The sequence below is a fragment of the Clupea harengus genome, chromosome 14 (assembly GCF_900700415.2).
Source record: "Clupea harengus chromosome 14, Ch_v2.0.2, whole genome shotgun sequence".
Taxonomy (NCBI): Eukaryota; Metazoa; Chordata; class Actinopteri; order Clupeiformes; family Clupeidae; genus Clupea; species Clupea harengus.
Genome location: NC_045165.1, coordinates 25,809,610 through 25,827,109, shown reverse-complemented (window position 1 = coordinate 25,827,109; position 17,500 = coordinate 25,809,610). Strand labels below are relative to the sequence as shown.

General features: G+C 42.3%; 3 protein-coding genes across 6 annotated transcripts in view; 1 reads left to right on the top strand and 2 right to left on the bottom strand.

The window, feature by feature from the left end:
• fndc5a (fibronectin type III domain containing 5a) overlaps nt 1–7,479 on the top strand; it is a 20,544-nt gene extending 13,065 nt beyond the window's left edge. Inside the window, exons 3-6 of one of the 2 annotated variants that reach the window (XR_004165171.1) lie at nt 1,002–1,194; nt 3,593–3,682; nt 3,936–4,125; nt 4,766–4,847. Coding sequence is in view for 1 of the 2 variants with exons in the window: in XM_031580926.1 (XP_031436786.1) it covers nt 1,002–1,194; nt 3,593–3,682; nt 3,936–4,069; nt 4,766–4,834 (486 nt within the window). In the remaining variant the exon portion in view is untranslated. Of the gene's footprint in view, nt 1–1,001; nt 1,195–3,592; nt 3,683–3,935; nt 4,126–4,765 lie in introns of both variants that reach the window. The other variant, XM_031580926.1, reaches the window with a different exon arrangement.
• Nucleotides 7,480–10,476: 2,997 nt separating this feature from the next.
• LOC105895735 (S100P-binding protein) lies at nt 10,477–14,161 on the bottom strand. The gene is made up of 6 exons (XM_012822414.2): nt 14,070–14,161; nt 12,780–13,112; nt 11,907–12,025; nt 11,721–11,815; nt 11,501–11,585; nt 10,477–10,679 (listed from the first exon to the last, which is right to left on the bottom strand). The coding sequence occupies exons 2-6, from the start codon at nt 13,101–13,103 to the stop codon at nt 10,583–10,585; spliced, it is 720 nt and encodes a 239-aa protein (XP_012677868.2). The 5' UTR covers nt 13,104–13,112; nt 14,070–14,161; the 3' UTR covers nt 10,477–10,582.
• A 595-nt stretch (nt 14,162–14,756) lies between these two features.
• ldlrap1b (low density lipoprotein receptor adaptor protein 1b) overlaps nt 14,757–17,500 on the bottom strand; it is a 41,663-nt gene continuing 38,919 nt past the window's right edge. The window contains exons 9-11 of one of the 3 annotated variants that reach the window (XM_031580924.2): nt 17,429–17,460; nt 16,833–16,889; nt 16,592–16,667 (exon numbers count right to left, since the gene is read on the bottom strand). In XM_031580924.2, coding sequence (XP_031436784.1) covers nt 16,636–16,667; nt 16,833–16,889; nt 17,429–17,460 — 121 coding nt within the window. In that variant the 3' untranslated portion in view covers nt 16,592–16,635. Of the gene's footprint in view, nt 16,339–16,591; nt 16,668–16,832; nt 16,890–17,428; nt 17,461–17,500 lie in introns of those variants that run through there. The other 2 variants (XM_031580925.2, XM_012822446.3) reach the window with 2 other exon arrangements.

The following is a 17,500-nucleotide window of genomic DNA, read 5'->3' as shown; positions in this document are numbered from 1 at the left end:
CAAGAGAAGAATTGATAACAGAAAGAAGTGAAGTCAAGCAGGTGTGAGAACATCCAGAAAGAGCCAGCTAGAAAAAAGGGAATATGTTTGTGTATATGTGTGTGTGTGTTAATGTGTTTGTGTATATGTGTGTGTGCGTGTGTTAATGTGTTTGTGTGTATGTGTGTGTGCATGAGTTAATGTGTTTGTGTATATGTGTGTGTGTGCGTGTGTTAATGTGTTTGTGTGGTGGGAGATGAATTAGCTGCTGTCAGTGCACGTTAGCCTGCCGTCGCTCCTGTCCCAGTCGCCACGGCAATTGTTTCCCAAGACGTTGTGGGGGTGGGGGGGGCCAGGGGTGTCTATGAGTGGCGGCCCCATTGGAGTACCCATCACCGAGGCAACCGCTGTGTGATGACAGCTGTTTAAAGCGGTAGAGGGATATTACTCCCGCCTGCACAGAGTGGGGGAAAGCCTGACAGTGTAAATCTGTGTGCCCTCATCGACTTCACGTCCCCACGTCTGTCAGTGAGACGCACAGAGTCTGGCTCTGCCCTGCAGACCATGCTGAGGTGCACACACTCTCCCACTGCCCTGCAGGGTGCTTGAATCCTGCACAAGGATGACTCAGGAATATGCATGTGCATCCACGGACATACATTCCAACACAATGAGACACATATACACATACACATAGGTACACATACGCATGCATACAAGAAACCAGGTATTGGAAATTCCCAGAAACCACTTCAAGTAAAGCATAACAACACTCAGTGAAAAACTAAAGTGGTAAGAGCAACATTGTTTTTTGAACCTCTGAGAAGGATTATTCTAGAAGTAGTCTGCTCAGGTATGCATGTACTGTATGTGTATGTGTGTGTGTGTGTGTGTGCACTTGTGGGAGCTGAAGCATGACGGTGTCAGTCAGTGTGTTCCATAGGGGGAGTGTGAGTGCACGTGTGTATGCTCCATACATGTGACCTCGAGCTCTCTGTCCTCTCTGTCCTCTCCTGGTGCAGAAGAAGGATGTGCGCATGCTGCGCTTCATCCAGGAAGTGAACACGACCACACAAAGCTGTGCATTATGGGATTTGGACCAGGGGACCGACTACATAGTGCATGTGCAGTCCATTGGTACAAACGGGCCCAGTCCCCCCAGCCTGCCACTACTGTTCCGCACTCCCACAGCAGCTGAGACGGCCAATAGTGAAGGTACACACACACACACAGACACTCACACACACACAAACACACACACATCCTTAGGTAACACATAAAGACCTTGACAAATGCATATATAAGTTGGCATGAAACTTACACTGTCACACACCACTGAAAACAACCAAGAGAGTACCATAATCGCACTCATTCACATACAAGCATGCATATACCAGTGCGCAGAAACAGATGTTTTCTGAACAACAGAGTGTGAGTGGTGGCTTGTCATTTCAATGTGATGACGCAAATACCACAGTATTCTAAATGCTTCACTCTAGTGTGTGCTCCATTTTGAGGTAACAAGGTAACAGTCATTTCACACACGTCACCTCACTATTTGAGTATAGACGACGAGGACACTCACATGAAGCATTTACAGCTCAGGGTGGTGACTCACACACTCAAGGTCTGTCCCTGTCAAGTATAGAGCCTGCACTCATTACAACACCAGCAAAGAACACACACAATATGTGCACATATCCAGCTGAATGCCTTGTGGTGCAATGCCTTGTTTAGTTTTCCCCTACAAGTACAGTGATATCCTTTACTATAATTACTTTTTTATCAATGTGATGATTGTTAGGCACCAGCTCAAGTAATGACATCCAATGAGATCAGTGTGCCTGAAAAAAACGAAATTCAGTTGACCCATTCTGTAAATAAATTAGGGTGTGACAGCACAGTCATAAAGTTGTTATCTCTGATACTATAGACGATCATTAATCGACAGTAAATGTGAAATGATGTAAAAGTGTCATGTCATCAGTATTGGTCACTTACATGACAGCATATTAGCATGTGCCATTAGCCGTTATGTAATTTAACACTACTTACTTACTAAGGGTAAAGTGTGATATATTATTGATGTCTGCCCTTAAACAGCCTTTCTTTTTCGGTCCACATTACTTAGAATAGCCTCAACTGAGCGCCCTGAGAGCAAACAACAGTGATCGCTGTTGTGATGCAACATTTTCACCCAAGCACAATTATCTGTTGCTCTAGCTGCTGTCTATGCCTAGTTTAGGTGGATGTCATGACAACTGGAGAACTCTTGTCAATTCCTCTCTCTTTCCCTGTCTTCCTTTGTGTTCTTGCCGTGCCTCCTCTAAACAAGTTTCCTCTGAGATCAAAGAGAAGGAGAGGCAGATGGGAAGAGCGGGGCGAAGCATCATCAGACAGAGAGACGGAGAGAACAGATAAAAGAGAAAGATGTGGAAATGATGAGGAAATGAAGGGCCTGAGAGCAAGGCATACCTGAACACACAAGCACACACACACAGACACAGAAGGGGCTTAACACAGCACTGCTGACAGCTGCTCTTGGTTCTCGTCAACGCCTGTGAGATACATACACACAAGAATGTGCAGGCAGGCAGACAGTCACAAAGGCATCACAAGAAATACAACCAAACACACACACGTACACACACAAAGATACCAAAGGACAAAAATAAAAGGAAACACCAGTCTGACAAACAGCATAAAGATGTCCAATTAGATCAAAAGTTTTGAAATCTAGATGAGGTTTCGTCTCTTTGGGGTAGAGGCTGTTGAAATATTGTTGCTGGTGTGTGATAAAGATACTTCATCCCTGATGAGAAAAACTCAAAACAGCCTGGAATTTGGCAGCAAACCTACCCAATAAAAATCCTTTTAGATTGAATTAATGACAGCAAGACTAATAACAGTGAGGAAATGTGTTTGACAAGAGAACAGTCATTTTACACTAAAAAAAAATTGTATTTGTTAATCTACCACTGGCCACCTTCAGTTTCATTACATTTCCCAGTTCTACCATGCACACTATAACTGCTCACCAACACTTCAATAATTGAACTGCGCAGTGGTCCATGAAACCCATGCTTACATTCAGAGAAGCTGCTCTACGGCTTTGATGATATTAATGATAGTCGTGGACTTTCTTTGAGCACTCCCAGTTCAATTGATTCACACTCCATGACTGCCTCCCTGTCTCTCTCGGCAAACCTATGGTGGACCGATCCTGTCCAGCAGCTCGGCCTAACCACTTCAGCATTCATAGCACACGCTCTCCTCTCCGACAGCAAGCACACATGGGCTAATTGGGGTGTTTGCCGTTTCCCCCATGTAAAGCACTGACAACTTGAGTTGGATTAATTGTTGAGGCTGTGCACGAGTTGTGTCCCTGGCCTCCAACCCATGCGGAATCTTAAAAAGCAGACTTCAGACCACGCTGTGCTGATTGAAGTGAAAGGGGCCAACCACACGGGGCTTGGGAAAGGAATTGAGAAATCAGCCTCCCAAATGAAGTGTCAAAGGCTGATGATCTCATTTTATAATCAAAGTTCACTCAGTTCAGAAGCTTCCATTTTCATTTCACCGTGAGCAGTGATGTCTACTTCTCCGCCCACAGACGAGGTCACCATGGAGGAGGTGGGACAAGTCCCGCCGATGAGGGCGGGGGAGATCATCATCATCGTGGTTGTTCTAATTATGTGGGCAGGTAAGGGATGGAGTATGCAGAACACTGATCTCAACCAAAGGCTTGCACTGTGCATTGTTTTCATTTTGTAAACAAACTGGGGTGAAAACACAGAAATGCATTAAATGTTGATGTAGGGCTTCTGATGTTTTTGAAGTATTTTAAAATAATCTCTTTGATCTACTTTCTTTATACATAAATGTTGACCACAGCCACAGAAACAAACAGAGTACGGAATATTGACAAATATCTCTTGACTTTTCCCTGCGTTCAGGTGTGATCGCTCTCTTTTGCCGTCAGTATGATATAATCAAAGACAACGAGCCCAGCAACAACAAAGACAAAGCCAAGACCTCGTCAGAGTGTAGTACCCCTGAGCACCCCTCGGGGGGGCTGTTGCGCAGTAAGGTATAACCCCGCCCCCTCCTTCTACCCTCCAAGGCCACCCTGATGACACTGGGCAGGTGACTTGTCCTGACTATTGACTTCACTTAGCCTCACGCCACGCCCTACTCTGCTTCCCAACGGCTCATGCAAAACACCCCCACCTCATGACATCGCCAGATCCATGATCTGGTTCCTCCTTTACTGTATGCAAATGACCCGGGGGAATAGTCCAATCAGGAAAAGAGACATCCTATCATATAGTAAACACCACCACATTGTCAAATGAATGGTTTACATTTTGTTTTTTAAAACCTTCAACCAGACATTAAGATTTTATTTTTAATTTGGCTGTATAAAATCAGCAAATCTGCACTAAAACCCTTCCAAGCCAAAAGCAGTTCTAAGGTAAATGTTGAAATTCCATTGTCTCCAATGTGGTATTGGTTAGATACATGCTTCTATTGTTTCTTTATTTATGTTTTCAATATAAATGCTGAACAACCCTTGAATTGCCATGACTCATACCCTCTGTGGTCCTCTGTCTCATACTGTTTGTCTTTGACCTTCACCAATCTTTCACTCTTTCTCCCTTTCTTCCACCGTTCATGCTGCCAAACTCATCCACATTTCACAGCAACATAAGCAGTGTGATGCCGAGACGACCCCTGTGTCTCTCCGCACGTTCATGGATGTCTGTGCTCTTCCTCCCCACCCCAGTTCCCCGAAAACAACAACTTCAACAACAACCACAACAGGACGCCATCTGTGCACATCATTGAGGTGTGACGTGCCCCATCCATCCACCAAAGGACTTCAAAGGAGTCTCCTAAACTCAGACCGTATGGCTCTCCTCCCCACCCAGACGCTGGTCCTGATGTGCCAGGCGTTCTGGGAGCTGGCTCTGCCCAGGGTTTGGACATGAGCCAAGGACAGCTCCTCAGGGACTGGCCGCAGCGGGCCAGCGGTGGCGGGGAGACAATGGTGGGTGGGGCAGACCTCCAGGGACCCCCTCTCTGCTGCTGCCGAGGCGAGGAGATAAGGCCTCATTTGTGATGAACATGTCCGCAGAGCTGGAGATAACCAGCGGCAGAGACGCTTCTTTCTTGGCTCCTTATCGACGCATACTCAGCCTCTCTTGGGCCGAGGGGTGAGGAGAGAAGACGATGTGGGAGCGGCAGACTGTCGGTCCTTTCTTCTCCCTCTCTCTCTTTTCTCTCCTCTAAGCCCTGATTTTTTTTTTGGTTCTTCTGTTTAAAAAAAAAAAAAAAAAAAAAAAAAAATTCTTACCGCTGTGCATCTTAACTGCTTCAGTGCAGGTTTCTCTCTCTCATGCACCGCATCTTTGAAAACAGAGCATGTGTCAAACACACTTTATCTTCCAAACATAAAGCCGCAAACCAGCATTTTTCAAGTCAACAGCAGCTATCTGACATGTTTGCGTCTTCGGATCCCTTCCGCTCTGATTTGGCATTTATTCATTTCCTGTTGTTTGTCAGTGAGCAACACTGGTTGTGTGTTATAATTTAGGTGCTCCCTAGTCCCCGTGTATTACTAGTTTTCAGGTTGATAAATTGATAAAAAAGAGAGAAATAGTTCTAGTACAGATCTAGAGGAAATCGGCCAAGCATCTGGAGGAGAGCCGGGAGTGCTGGAGCATCTGCACCAGTTTCACTGATTGGTATGGCTTTAGGGAGCCATCTGTGGCCAATCGCTCTCTCGTTCTCTCTCCCGCCCGCCTCAGAGGATAGACGACCATTCCCCGAAGAACAGGAGGCTAAATTTGGAATGGTTGACATTCGCTACCTGCTGACGATCCAGGATGGATCAAAGCATGCCTCTGTGAAAACTCTCATGGCCGCTCATTATCTGACTGATCAGGTGTTTTTTGCCTTTGGTTTGCATTCATAATAATAGGGACCTCTGAGCTTTAATTAGTAAATGCTCAACTTTTGTTTCAGGATAAAATTACACTAATCATAATTAATACACCTTTGATGTACATTACTTTATTCATAGCAACATTATACTGTATTGATATTTGTGTGATTCATGCTTAATTGTCACATTTCTTGTTTATTTTCTTTCTTTGACTGATCCTTTGAAGTTTGTGGGTACTTGGAAAACCTCTCTCTTCTGACTTTAAAAGAGACACATCACACACGTGTAGAGGACACATTTCCAAATTTTACAGACATCTCTGAAATGTCAAATAATGTTTGCCAGAAAGGAACCTTTAAAGGTAATTTTGATTTGCCAACACAGCACGAACAAAGAATGTATAATAAATATAGATAAACTCATTTTAGAAATACTGCTATCATCTAATCAATCAAACATCTCATGTGTTTGGATCAAAGGGAAACTGACCTTGTCTCTTTTAAAGGGCTCCAAAATATCACGTTAGCAATAATTATCAGGGCAGGCTGTAGTGTACCCAGAAGTCCCAGAATGCAGACCACTTGAAACAGGAAGAAGTTTGGTGGTAAAATTGAATGTGTGCAATTCATTGCCCCCCATAATTTGGTTGTGATTGTAGTTTGAGGTTTGTTAACAATATATTCTACACAATGTTTATTGTGAGTAGCTCAAATAATTATTGATGGCTCATAAATGGCTTCCTACAAGGAAGGGCTTCTGTCTAGCAAAAAAAAAAAAAATGCTTTTGTTAAAAAAAAAAAAGAAAAAAAAAAAAAAAAAGAGAAGTGAAGAATGATTCAGGACTGAGCTTTGTCTACACCGACCTGTAGACTATCCGTTAGGAGTACGTACAGAGTGGCTAAACACAGAGTTCTTTACACTTCTGGACTTTTTGGGGGAAATAGACAGAACCCCATTTGTTTTATAAATGCAAATGCTGGTAATGTTTTCCTTGCCGACAAGCCACTTACGAGAGCTGTTCCTGGTTCTGTTATGTGATCTTGTACTGACGTGCTTGGATCTGTTGAGATGTATTTAGGTTGTTTCAGCCAACAGCGGGGATAATTGGACTGAGGTTAACACTGGTGTGAAACTCATGTATGCCACCACTGACCTTCTAAATGTCCTCATCTTTTCTTCTTTAGCACAAGGAATAAACTTAGGGAAGGAAAGGCCACAGAGTTTAAAACAGTGTTGAAAGGAAATAGCAAAATTGTCATGTAATGGCATCTATTGGGACTTGGTTTTATTGTGAGTAATTAGAAGGCTTGCAGACACCGTGGTTACTGGAGTATTTATGTCAAGTAGAGGAGAGCACTGAGGTATCTTATGTACTGTAGGTAATATGACTGTTTATGAAGCAGAAGGTCTGCCCATGAGTCTTTGATGTATAATATCCATTTGTTTGTTTTTTTTTGCTTATGGTTATATATTTATCCATCTGATGCAATTTATAAAGCTTGCTCCTTATTACAAAAAATAAAGACAAGTGTCAAGTAACATCTGGCAATGATGACCTGTTCTCTTTTGGTTCCCTCTAGCTATGATGAAAGGAAACACCTGACTAACATTTAAGATGTAAGAAATCTTACCTAAACTCAACAAATGGCTGCATATGTGTATGGATCGCTAAACATATGGCACAGTACAGTGCAACAATCTTAACAACAGCTATAGCTACCACAAGACTGCCCTCTGGTGGCTAAAAAAAAGAACTGGCGACACCATTAACTGCCACATTTCTGTTCCCCAGTCAGCAAAATTACTCAGGTAACAGAGAAAAACAGACAGGGAGACAGAAATAAAGAGTCAGCGTCCTACTCACAATCTCTCAATTAAAATGACCTTCACTTATTGTGTCTCTTAAGTAAAGTGACGGTATCTTGTGTGGTCACTTGCAACCGACACATGCAGACCTGTACTATTCGTGTGTGCTGCCACCCTGATCCCCCAATTAGAGAACAACTGGGTTGATGTTCATCTCACTCATCCAGCAAGAAAACTGCTGCTTGCACACACAGTGTTTGCCTTGCACACTTGATGACCCATCAATCTGAAGGTCAGACTTGCCCTCGAGAAACCAGTCAGAAGGGATAATAGAATCACTGCACTCAGAAGGGCTGAAAAAGGTGACAAACCAAAACCCCTGTAGGGGGGTCTGAGGGCAAAATTGGGATTTCAACATGTAAATTAAGCATTCTGGTGTACTCCAAGAAGAAAATAAAGGGAAAAGAAAACATTTGCTTCAGATTAAAAAAAAAAGACACATTTATTAACATTTCATCCCAATCCATGCACCATTTTGTAAACTGCTGATGTGCGTGACAGCTTCAGCCCACTCTCAACTTTGTCTTCGGCCAGCGCTTGGGCCTGGTTCACCATCACTGGTGCAAAGGTAAAAGGAAGTGAATGTTCGGCAAGAGTAGCGAGAACCATCGCCTGGACAACGAAAACATTATTAGATTTTCATCAGTACATTTTTTGCAAATACCCTGCCTTTTATTATAACCCTGTGACTGTATGGCTTAATATTCACAAACTTCCATTGCGATTGTAAAGCTGTTAAGAGTGTAGCCTAATTGCAATGAATGAAATCTACAGTCAACTCTAAATTGACTAAACACACATGTACAATGTATCCTGTTAATGTAGCCTACTCCCATGTATCCTGACATTAGCCTACTACTCATTAAACCCGACACCGGTGTGTCTTGTTTGATTAGCACCATGTGTTCGTTTTCATTTATCTCATATCTTAGGACAATGACATACATTAATATCAAATAACAATACGGATGCAGTGGAGATAGCCTTCCCAAAATGATTCGCATTGAACTGAGTGACATTGTAGGCTAACGTTATTTAAACACAATTCACTGATGTTAGCTGACATGCGAGCATAACAAGCTTTCCATTATAACGTTAAACATGTTGGAAAAGGTGACGGATCACGACACACGTAACGTTGCTAAAGTAAGATTATTTTTGCCAAATCAAGTTTAAGGTACACAGAATATTATAGTAACGGTAAGTTACAAAGCATATTACATCGTTGGCAGATAAGAGACTTACTTCAAAACTAACGCTCGTGTCTATCGAAGTAGCTCTAGTTCTGACGTAGACCGAAAAAGTTGCCTTCATCCATGGGAAAGAAGACGATGCTGTCGTTTATCTTGATTGTGATTGGCCAAATGACTCGCGTTCCACCAAAGATGATTTTTTTTGTGTGAAGATAGCTATCCTGTTGTTTCTGAAAGTCCAGTCAGTGGCAAATTGTGGCAACTCTCACTGCCCCCAAATAAAAATTATTCGGATCTACACGATTCACGTAAATGACATATTTCGTTGGAAAACGGCGAATTTAGCCGAAAAGCGACTAGTATGCAGGTAGAATGCAGGAGAGCCCTCCCCCCAGAGGTGTTTATAATAAGTAGTTTCCTTTTTTTCTGATATGGTATATGGTGTTGGTGTAGCTCAGTGTAAGATTGTCACCTAAAGGTTGCAGACGTGTTTACTACTAAGTCTACTAATAATAAACAAAACATTCACACTGGAGGTACAATATTGAGGCCTACTCTTAGGTGACTGATGGAAATGCAGGTGCATGACCAACAGCTTTATACGTCAAATGATTTATATATATATATATATATAACTGGGTCATAGTGGTTTATGAGATAGATGATAACTCAAATATAATTAGGGTCGACATAGTACATTTCTGCAGGCTTTTATGCAAGCAGTCCCATTTTGCACAAAGCTGAAAATGCATCTTTAAAACACCACATAAATATTTTAAATAGATTCAGAATCCCAAATACTTTGTGGTGCTCACTGGTTCTAGGTTATAAGAATATAGTTATAATATATATAGGTGGGGCACAAAATATGAATGTCTCTGATTTTAAGCATTAGACAACAAATCTATATAAAGCAAGATTTTGTTGCAGCTATACATTTTGACACACTGCTTCCTCTCCTGTCACCTCTGGGTGGCACTGGCAAGTTCCGTAAGAAAACTGCTGAACTGTAAAGGGCAACCTAGACAGAACGTGTTATGAATATATTCTGAACAGTGCCTACTGCAACTTAGATATACTGTATGTTACTATCATTCATCAATTGCTGCAAATTAATGGGTGGCAGTGGCAAACGACAAATTATTCGTTTGGTCACATCAGATGTTTAATCTGAAAAATGTATGGTGTTCACTCATGCATTAAAGAGTAGCAAGTGAGCCTGTTATGACTTGTTATATTTATGAACTGGTGATTAGGCTGCATGAGGTCCTGACTGTTTTGGGCAATATATGCATGAATGCTGCCCGGTCTATGGGCCCGTCAGTGAACCATGAACTGGTAGCCTAGCTCATGTCAGCTTCCCCAACATGGGTCTGTCCGACCTTCCATATGATTTTCAAAAGCAAAACATGAAAAATGATAGAACAAAAAGACTCTGAACCTATTCATGGTTGAATATCGTTAATATATTTTTTTAGAAGAAGATCAAAAACACAATACACACAATAGGTGCCCAACACAGCAAAACACAATAAAGACAAAAAAAAGTGCAAAACAGAACAATATATACAACAAATATATACACAAAACATAATTCTCAAGAATCAGAAAAGCGTTGATAGCCCCCTCCATTCTTTCTCATCCATTCGTCTAAAGAATAAAGACTCTTTCCATGGTTTCCTGGCTGGTAGTTCCTGGGATGAAGTGAAAAACCAACACACATGAGGAGCAAGGAAAGCCCGACAGCTCTACAGCCTTGTAGGTGAAATCCTTGCAGACAACAAGGCGATTGAGCCTTTCCCCCAGCCATGTTTTTACGTGGGTAGTCATACAACGTGTTCTTTTGTAGATATTCTCACTCACTGATGTTGTAGGCTTTGCTAAACAGTCTAATGGTGCATGTACCAACAGGAGTCCCCAAACTACGGCCTCCAGGCCGAATGCGCCCCGTCCCCTCATCCTGGGTGGCCCCTGAAGCAATTTCTTCTTAACTTCAAGTATGCAGTGTACAGTATGGATGTGCTGTATTTTTTGGCCACTTTAAGGGCTTCTTTAATTAAACAGTTTTTTTCCCTTGTTAAAATGTTGTATTACTACAGGCTATATACAGTATATACATGCATGACAGATTTTCCAGTTTTGCAACTCTTTTTAAAATTGTAAAATATGTACTGTTCAATAGGCACATTTGGCTTTCCCCTACCTCTTCAGAAACCTTATGCATTACACTACTTGCACTAAAATGGTTGAATAAGATGACAATGGAATGCTTAAGAATTAGATACATTTTTTCTTTTATTCGAGCTACCTCTCTTTCATGTTTTATACACAACTTTAGAATTTTTTCAGAACTAAACTTACTCAGATTAAGATAGCGGCATTCAGTGACACTTCAACTTCAAGTGTAAAATATACATAAACACATTTCAACTAATATAATTTGCAAGCGACATTTAGACTTAATCACACTAGTACTATATCAGTAAACTCATGTAATCTGAAGAAAAAGGCTTACCTGACTGTGAGGTCAGACGGGTGCTGCCATGGGTGTTGCTCACTTGCAACAGTGTTCATTAGGTCCAGCAGTTCAGTGATCACACCTGCCAACCAATCATGGGGTTACTCTATGTGTTTGCAATTCAGGAAGTTTCTGCAAAGGTTTTGTAATCACAACAGAAGCAGTACAGCCATCTGTCTCAAAATCAGACAGACTTTTCCACAGCCACCACACACACCTCCCTTGGTGTTCTCCTTCATATGTCGGCTGACAGACTCAACATATATATCCTTTTGTTGCTGCCACTCCTCCGGCCTGTCAAACACCCGTGGCCTGAAGGGGGGTCACACACACACACAGTTGGCACAGCGCCATGAAGCTTATCTGAACTCATCATTTGAGTTTAAATTTTTCCTCTCTGCACCTTTTGCTTGCTGGAGGGGTCAATCTGCGGCCTGCTCTGAAGGTGTGAGAGGCAGTAGGTGCAGCTGGAGATGGAGCCCTCACACCACCAGACTCTGGGATCACCACCTTGGATTTGACCTGGCAACAGAAGACAGCCAAGCCGAGGACAGTTTTTACAGTGTATGTAGATGTATGGGAGTTATGTGAGACCATGTCTACAACGTAGCCAAGTCCTTGATTTCTTTGAGTTTCTTAATGTACACAAAGAGATACAAAGGCTCACGATTATGTCCCCCAGGTGACGAGGTGTAGGGTTGCAAAGGGGCGGAACATTTGCGGTAAATTTCCAGAAACTTTCCATGGGAAGTTAAGATCGTGAATTTTGGAAATTTTGACAATTTTTTTGGCCCCATTCACCTCGATTACTCGCGGCTTTTGGGGTCCATCAAAAAAGTGTGAGTTGGGCGACTTATAGAAGTAATTACTGCAAATTAAAAGCTTTATTAAATGCTTTCATTTTACATTTAGAATGGGACTTTTTTTGGGATGGGGGGTGGGGGGGCATAGGGAATACATTTATTTTATTTAACATTCATGTTTTTGTTGTTTAATCTTTAATCCATTAAAGTTCTACTCACAAATGGATTAAGTCAAAAATGTCATTTTTTTTATTTGTATTAGAAATTCAGTTAGTATAAATTACCCCCAAATTTCCCAAGTTCCCAATCTTTCCCGTTAATTCCCATGGAAAGTTTCCAACTTTGAATATTCCCGGAAGGGAAGCCCAAGGCTGAGGTAAAATGTTACTATTTTTGGCACACAGACAAGACCTGCATCTTTCATAGGGCTGCCTCACAGTGTACAAACACACACACATAAGTGGACCCCATACCTGCACCTGCAGAAAAGTGCTCTCCCAGAGGCTGTCGTCCTGAATGTACCGGCTGACTGACAGCCCTGAGTCAAAGTCAGCCAACGGGCCCAAGACCGGTCTTGGGCCCCTCAGGGGTGTGGATATGATAGGGGTGAGGGGTAAATCCTGGGTGAAAGATTTACTGATGTACCCTTCATCATGACAACTCTCCACCTGCTCCTCACTAAAGTGTATGGGGCTGAGGCGCGCGATCTCTGCGCTGCCGAGGGCAGGACAAAAGTCATCTTTGGGGATGACATTCTCAGACTCTAGGCTCAGCTCCAGGGATCCCCGTCTGCTCATGTCTGGTGACTGCAACAAAAGAAACAGCCAAGTCTTACCCAGCCACTGAGGAGGGGATGCTGACTAGGACAGAACTTAGTTTCTTCCTCATCAAACTGCTACCTCACACAGATTTGTATGTCACGTTGCTTTAAGCTACTGGTTATTCTTGGCATAATCAGCCAAGAGTAATGTTAATCGTAATGAACCACTGGACCACTAGGATCAGAATTTTTTTGTCGCCCATCTTTTAGTGTTTTAACTCATCAAACATGCTCTTGATCAATAAGTGGTCCTAGAGCAGGGCCTCCCTTGTCCGTGTGTCGAGATGAGGAAATCGTGGTAAAAGTAAATGTATCACCTTATTCTTATCCTCCTCTAGTGTACAACAAAATCATGTAAACAATTTCCACATGTAAAATTACATTTCCAATACTGAATCGTAATTTGATGGTGGATCTTGAATTCTACTGGCACATAACCTCACTCAACATACAAGAATCAGTGGCTTTTGAGGATATAGACCGTTCTTCATGTGAAATCTATGCCTCAAGCATCCATGCCATTTTTTACCGTAACGTAATCCATGCACCTTACACAAACATGTCTCCTCTAAAGCTGGCTGTAACACTTCAATACTAGTGTTCCATACATAACTTATAAGCGGTCGTTTTTCACAGGAAGTATATAAGGGTTGAGTGAATGAATGTGCACATTATACTATCTATACAGAAAAAAAACCCACAAAGGACATTTTCAAAGAGACTGAATTTAACAGACAACTGAGCTAAGAAGCTAATGCTGCAAGACATGCTTGCTTGCCAACCTTGCTGGCTAGCTAGCCATCTAGCAGGCTTCATTGGATATGTACTAAAGTTAACTTTATCATGACATAACTTTAACATAAAAAAATCTTTACGTTTAAAATAAGTAACCTTGAAAACGCCGTGTTTTTCCAACAATGAATTAGGGTTGCACATTACTTACCACTAATGCACTCACAACCAACTTTGAATGTCTAGAAATTTTACCTCACTTTTCAAATATGTGGCGTGGTTATGCCGTTACCTGGCCACGCCCTTGCTGTTGGACAAACCAAGCATGGGGGTGAGAAGGCGTCTAGTAGCCTATCAGCTTGCATTAGTGTTTAGTTTGTGTTTGAAAGAACCTGTGTGTCCATACCTGATTGGCTACTTTAATATAGATGTATGACCTAGCAACACAGTGTGGCATTAGTCACTAATGATTAGTGTGTCTGGTGTGGCACGTGTTGAGGTAAATAATGTAGGTCGGCTCTGCACTGTCACAAAGCGATAGCAGCGGTCATGTTGCCGTCGTCAGAACATGACACAGATGGAACCTTAAACCTGCACACTTAGATTTTTCAAATGCACCTTCCTGCAAGTTTTCTTCATTCCACACTTTGCCAGATTTGCCCCCCCCCCCCCCCAAATAAAACATTGAATAAACTGAGGCCTACTGCATTTCCAGCACCCTGGAGGAAATGAACCTTATTGTAGACCATTTCTTCCCTTGTCCATTGTTCCATTCTGCCTATAGCCCTTCATTACTTAGACGAATTATACATTACAGACATCACTCCAAATGAATGGCCTTGATCACTGTTTCTTTTCAACAATTAACATAACATCGCAAAAATGAAATAGGCCTACATTAGATTTGATATCACAGTTTATTAAATTCAGAGGGCATAACATGTTATTGTCAAAAATGTAAGATATTTTAAATGAATACCAAAAATGTAACAAAAATGTTAAGACTAACACTGAAATCTTGTATCTGAATGTAAACCTCTTTCCTCAACGCTGCAAACGCGATAACAAGAAATTAAGGGAGAAGAGAGCCAATTAGCTTCACGTGTTTGGACTGTGACAACTGTGCAAGTCAGGTAGCTTACAGGCAATAGTCCCTCCACAAGTCCCAACACGAGGTCAATGCTTTCCACATGAACTAATCAATTCATCTTCGGAAGATACAATCTCGTCCAATTTCCCACTTGCTTGGTATTGATGATAAACAATGCCTTTGTTGTCTGTAAGCAAAGTGAGAAATAAATCATTTCTGACTGGTTAAATAGTCAAAGAGTGAGAGAGGGATGAGCTCGAGGGAAACTACAATGAATTAAGTTAACTCTATATAAAAAGAGACTGTGGGGTAAAGAAGGGAGTGCAAAAATATTCATTGTAGAAAAAATAAGGTTATCTTCTACAGTATAAACTATAGCCATAGTTTTCTTGTATTTTATGTTTTATATTTGTTTAATGCTGCAGCAAGCCATACCTGGCACTGACCATAGGTGTGTTTAAACAGTTTTACAGAATGTAGCCTTGTTTCCTTGGTAGGTTAGTTTGTTTTAAGAGTAGATCAAAATATCTCATTTATCTTTTGGCATTTGTGACGGCTACTACGAGGCCACCCTAGAGTCTACAAATGCAAAATGCTGTGTGAATGCAAACCCTCAACCCAACCGACAAGCGCGCAAGCACACACACACACACACACACACACACACACACACACACACACACACACACACACACACACACACACACACACACACACACACACACACACACACACACACACACACACACACACACACACACACACACACACAATCATCGTCAGTCTCCACATCTGGAAGGACCTGCATTTTCAGAGTAGCAGCCACTACTTGAATCTCTCAAAACCACCTCAACCAATCACTCAGCATAACTGATAAATTATAATACATTTTAAGCCATATCTTTATATGTATATAAATTGTTTACACAAATACAGTAACATAGGACATACAAACATAAAATCATTGGATTCAAATAAAAACAAATCCAAAAATAAAAAGGAAAAGTAACTTGGTGTATGTAACAAAAGCTGGGGCAACATTTGAAAAGTAATGGGGGGATAAAACAAACATCAGTTGTATTGCTTTGCTTTGGTTCAAGTTCTGGAGGTGGACAGAGGTTCAGGTGACGCCCTATAGGTTGAGGCGCTTCCAGCCAGAGCCTCTAGATGGCGCAAGGCAGAATATCTTCTCTGTGGTCCAGCAGCAGCGAGCCCCTCCTCTGTACTTCCCCCTCAGTCATCTCCCTTTTGTCCAAGACGTCAGAAGCCAAAAGCATCCTCTCCGTCGGCCTGCTCCGTGTGGCTAGGCGACAGGCACTCCTCTGCCTGGAGGTCCTGAGGGCTCACCCCAATGTCCAAGACCTGGGGGTTAGTGCGAGACTCAGCGAGTCTAGAGGGGAAACAAAGGTTTTGTTATGTTATGTTTACACTGAGGGGACTGCACAGTATGATATTGACTGACATTACTGAATTGACTCCAGCATTTTATCTTCAGATGGATTATGGGAGTATGCAACTAATCTAGTAACAGCTAACTATCTAAAAAGTAGATAGTAACAAACAGGGTGTATGATGACAATTGATACGGACAAAAACAAGATGACACACCAACTCACACAGTTCCTACTAATGACACTCACACACAGTCATATCAATAAATTAGCCTTCGTCTCTTTGGCTCACTCGCTCAATGATGAGGCAACAGTGGAGTGGAAATGGCTGATGGCATGATACGAAAGAGGAGGGAAAGAAGAAAAGATGACATTATTTAGCCACAAGGCCTGGTGGCAAAACACCATGGGATGAAGGTGCTGTCGATGTGTATGCGTATGGGGGGGGGGGCAGAGTTGAGCGAGAACTCTGGTTGTCAGCCAGTGAACTCACAGCTGTTCCTCTCATGCCTCCTATCTTGGCTCCTCCATGACCAGCGCTCCGGCGGGACTGCATGCGTGAAAACAATGTGTGAACCTCAGAGCAGGACAACAGGTGAGTCTACCTCACGGAGTTATGAAGTATGATCAACAGGTGAGTCTACCTCACGGAGTTATGAGATATGATCCAGATCAGTGAGAAGGAAGACAGAGGGGCCAGGGAAAGGAGGCGGGTTGGAGGGGAAAGTCCTAAACTGCTTTCCAGAACTTTTCCTGGGATTAAGTCAAGAGCTGAAGTGGAAGGTTGATTTTCCAGTTTATTCAGTTCAGGACTAGTTTCCATTTAATCCCAGGCTGGAAACAGCAGTTTGACCAGGGTTCACAGCCATGACTGGAAGGACAGATTGAGGAAAGATGGGTCTGGAGACTGGACAACAACACTACTCTACATGATTTACAAGCCAATGAGAGCACACAACAGTAGATGAAGAAGATGGATTTTGAGCTAAAACGTGAGTTTATGGTGGGATCTACAAGACTGGCGGGAGCGGGAAGAGGACACTACTTCTGGGAGATGGTGATGTGCTCTTTCAGGTGAAGGGTCGTTACCTGTGGAAGATTCAAAGCTATCCAGACTGCGGCTACAGGAGCGCAAGCAGAGAGGAGAAATTAGGGAGTTGC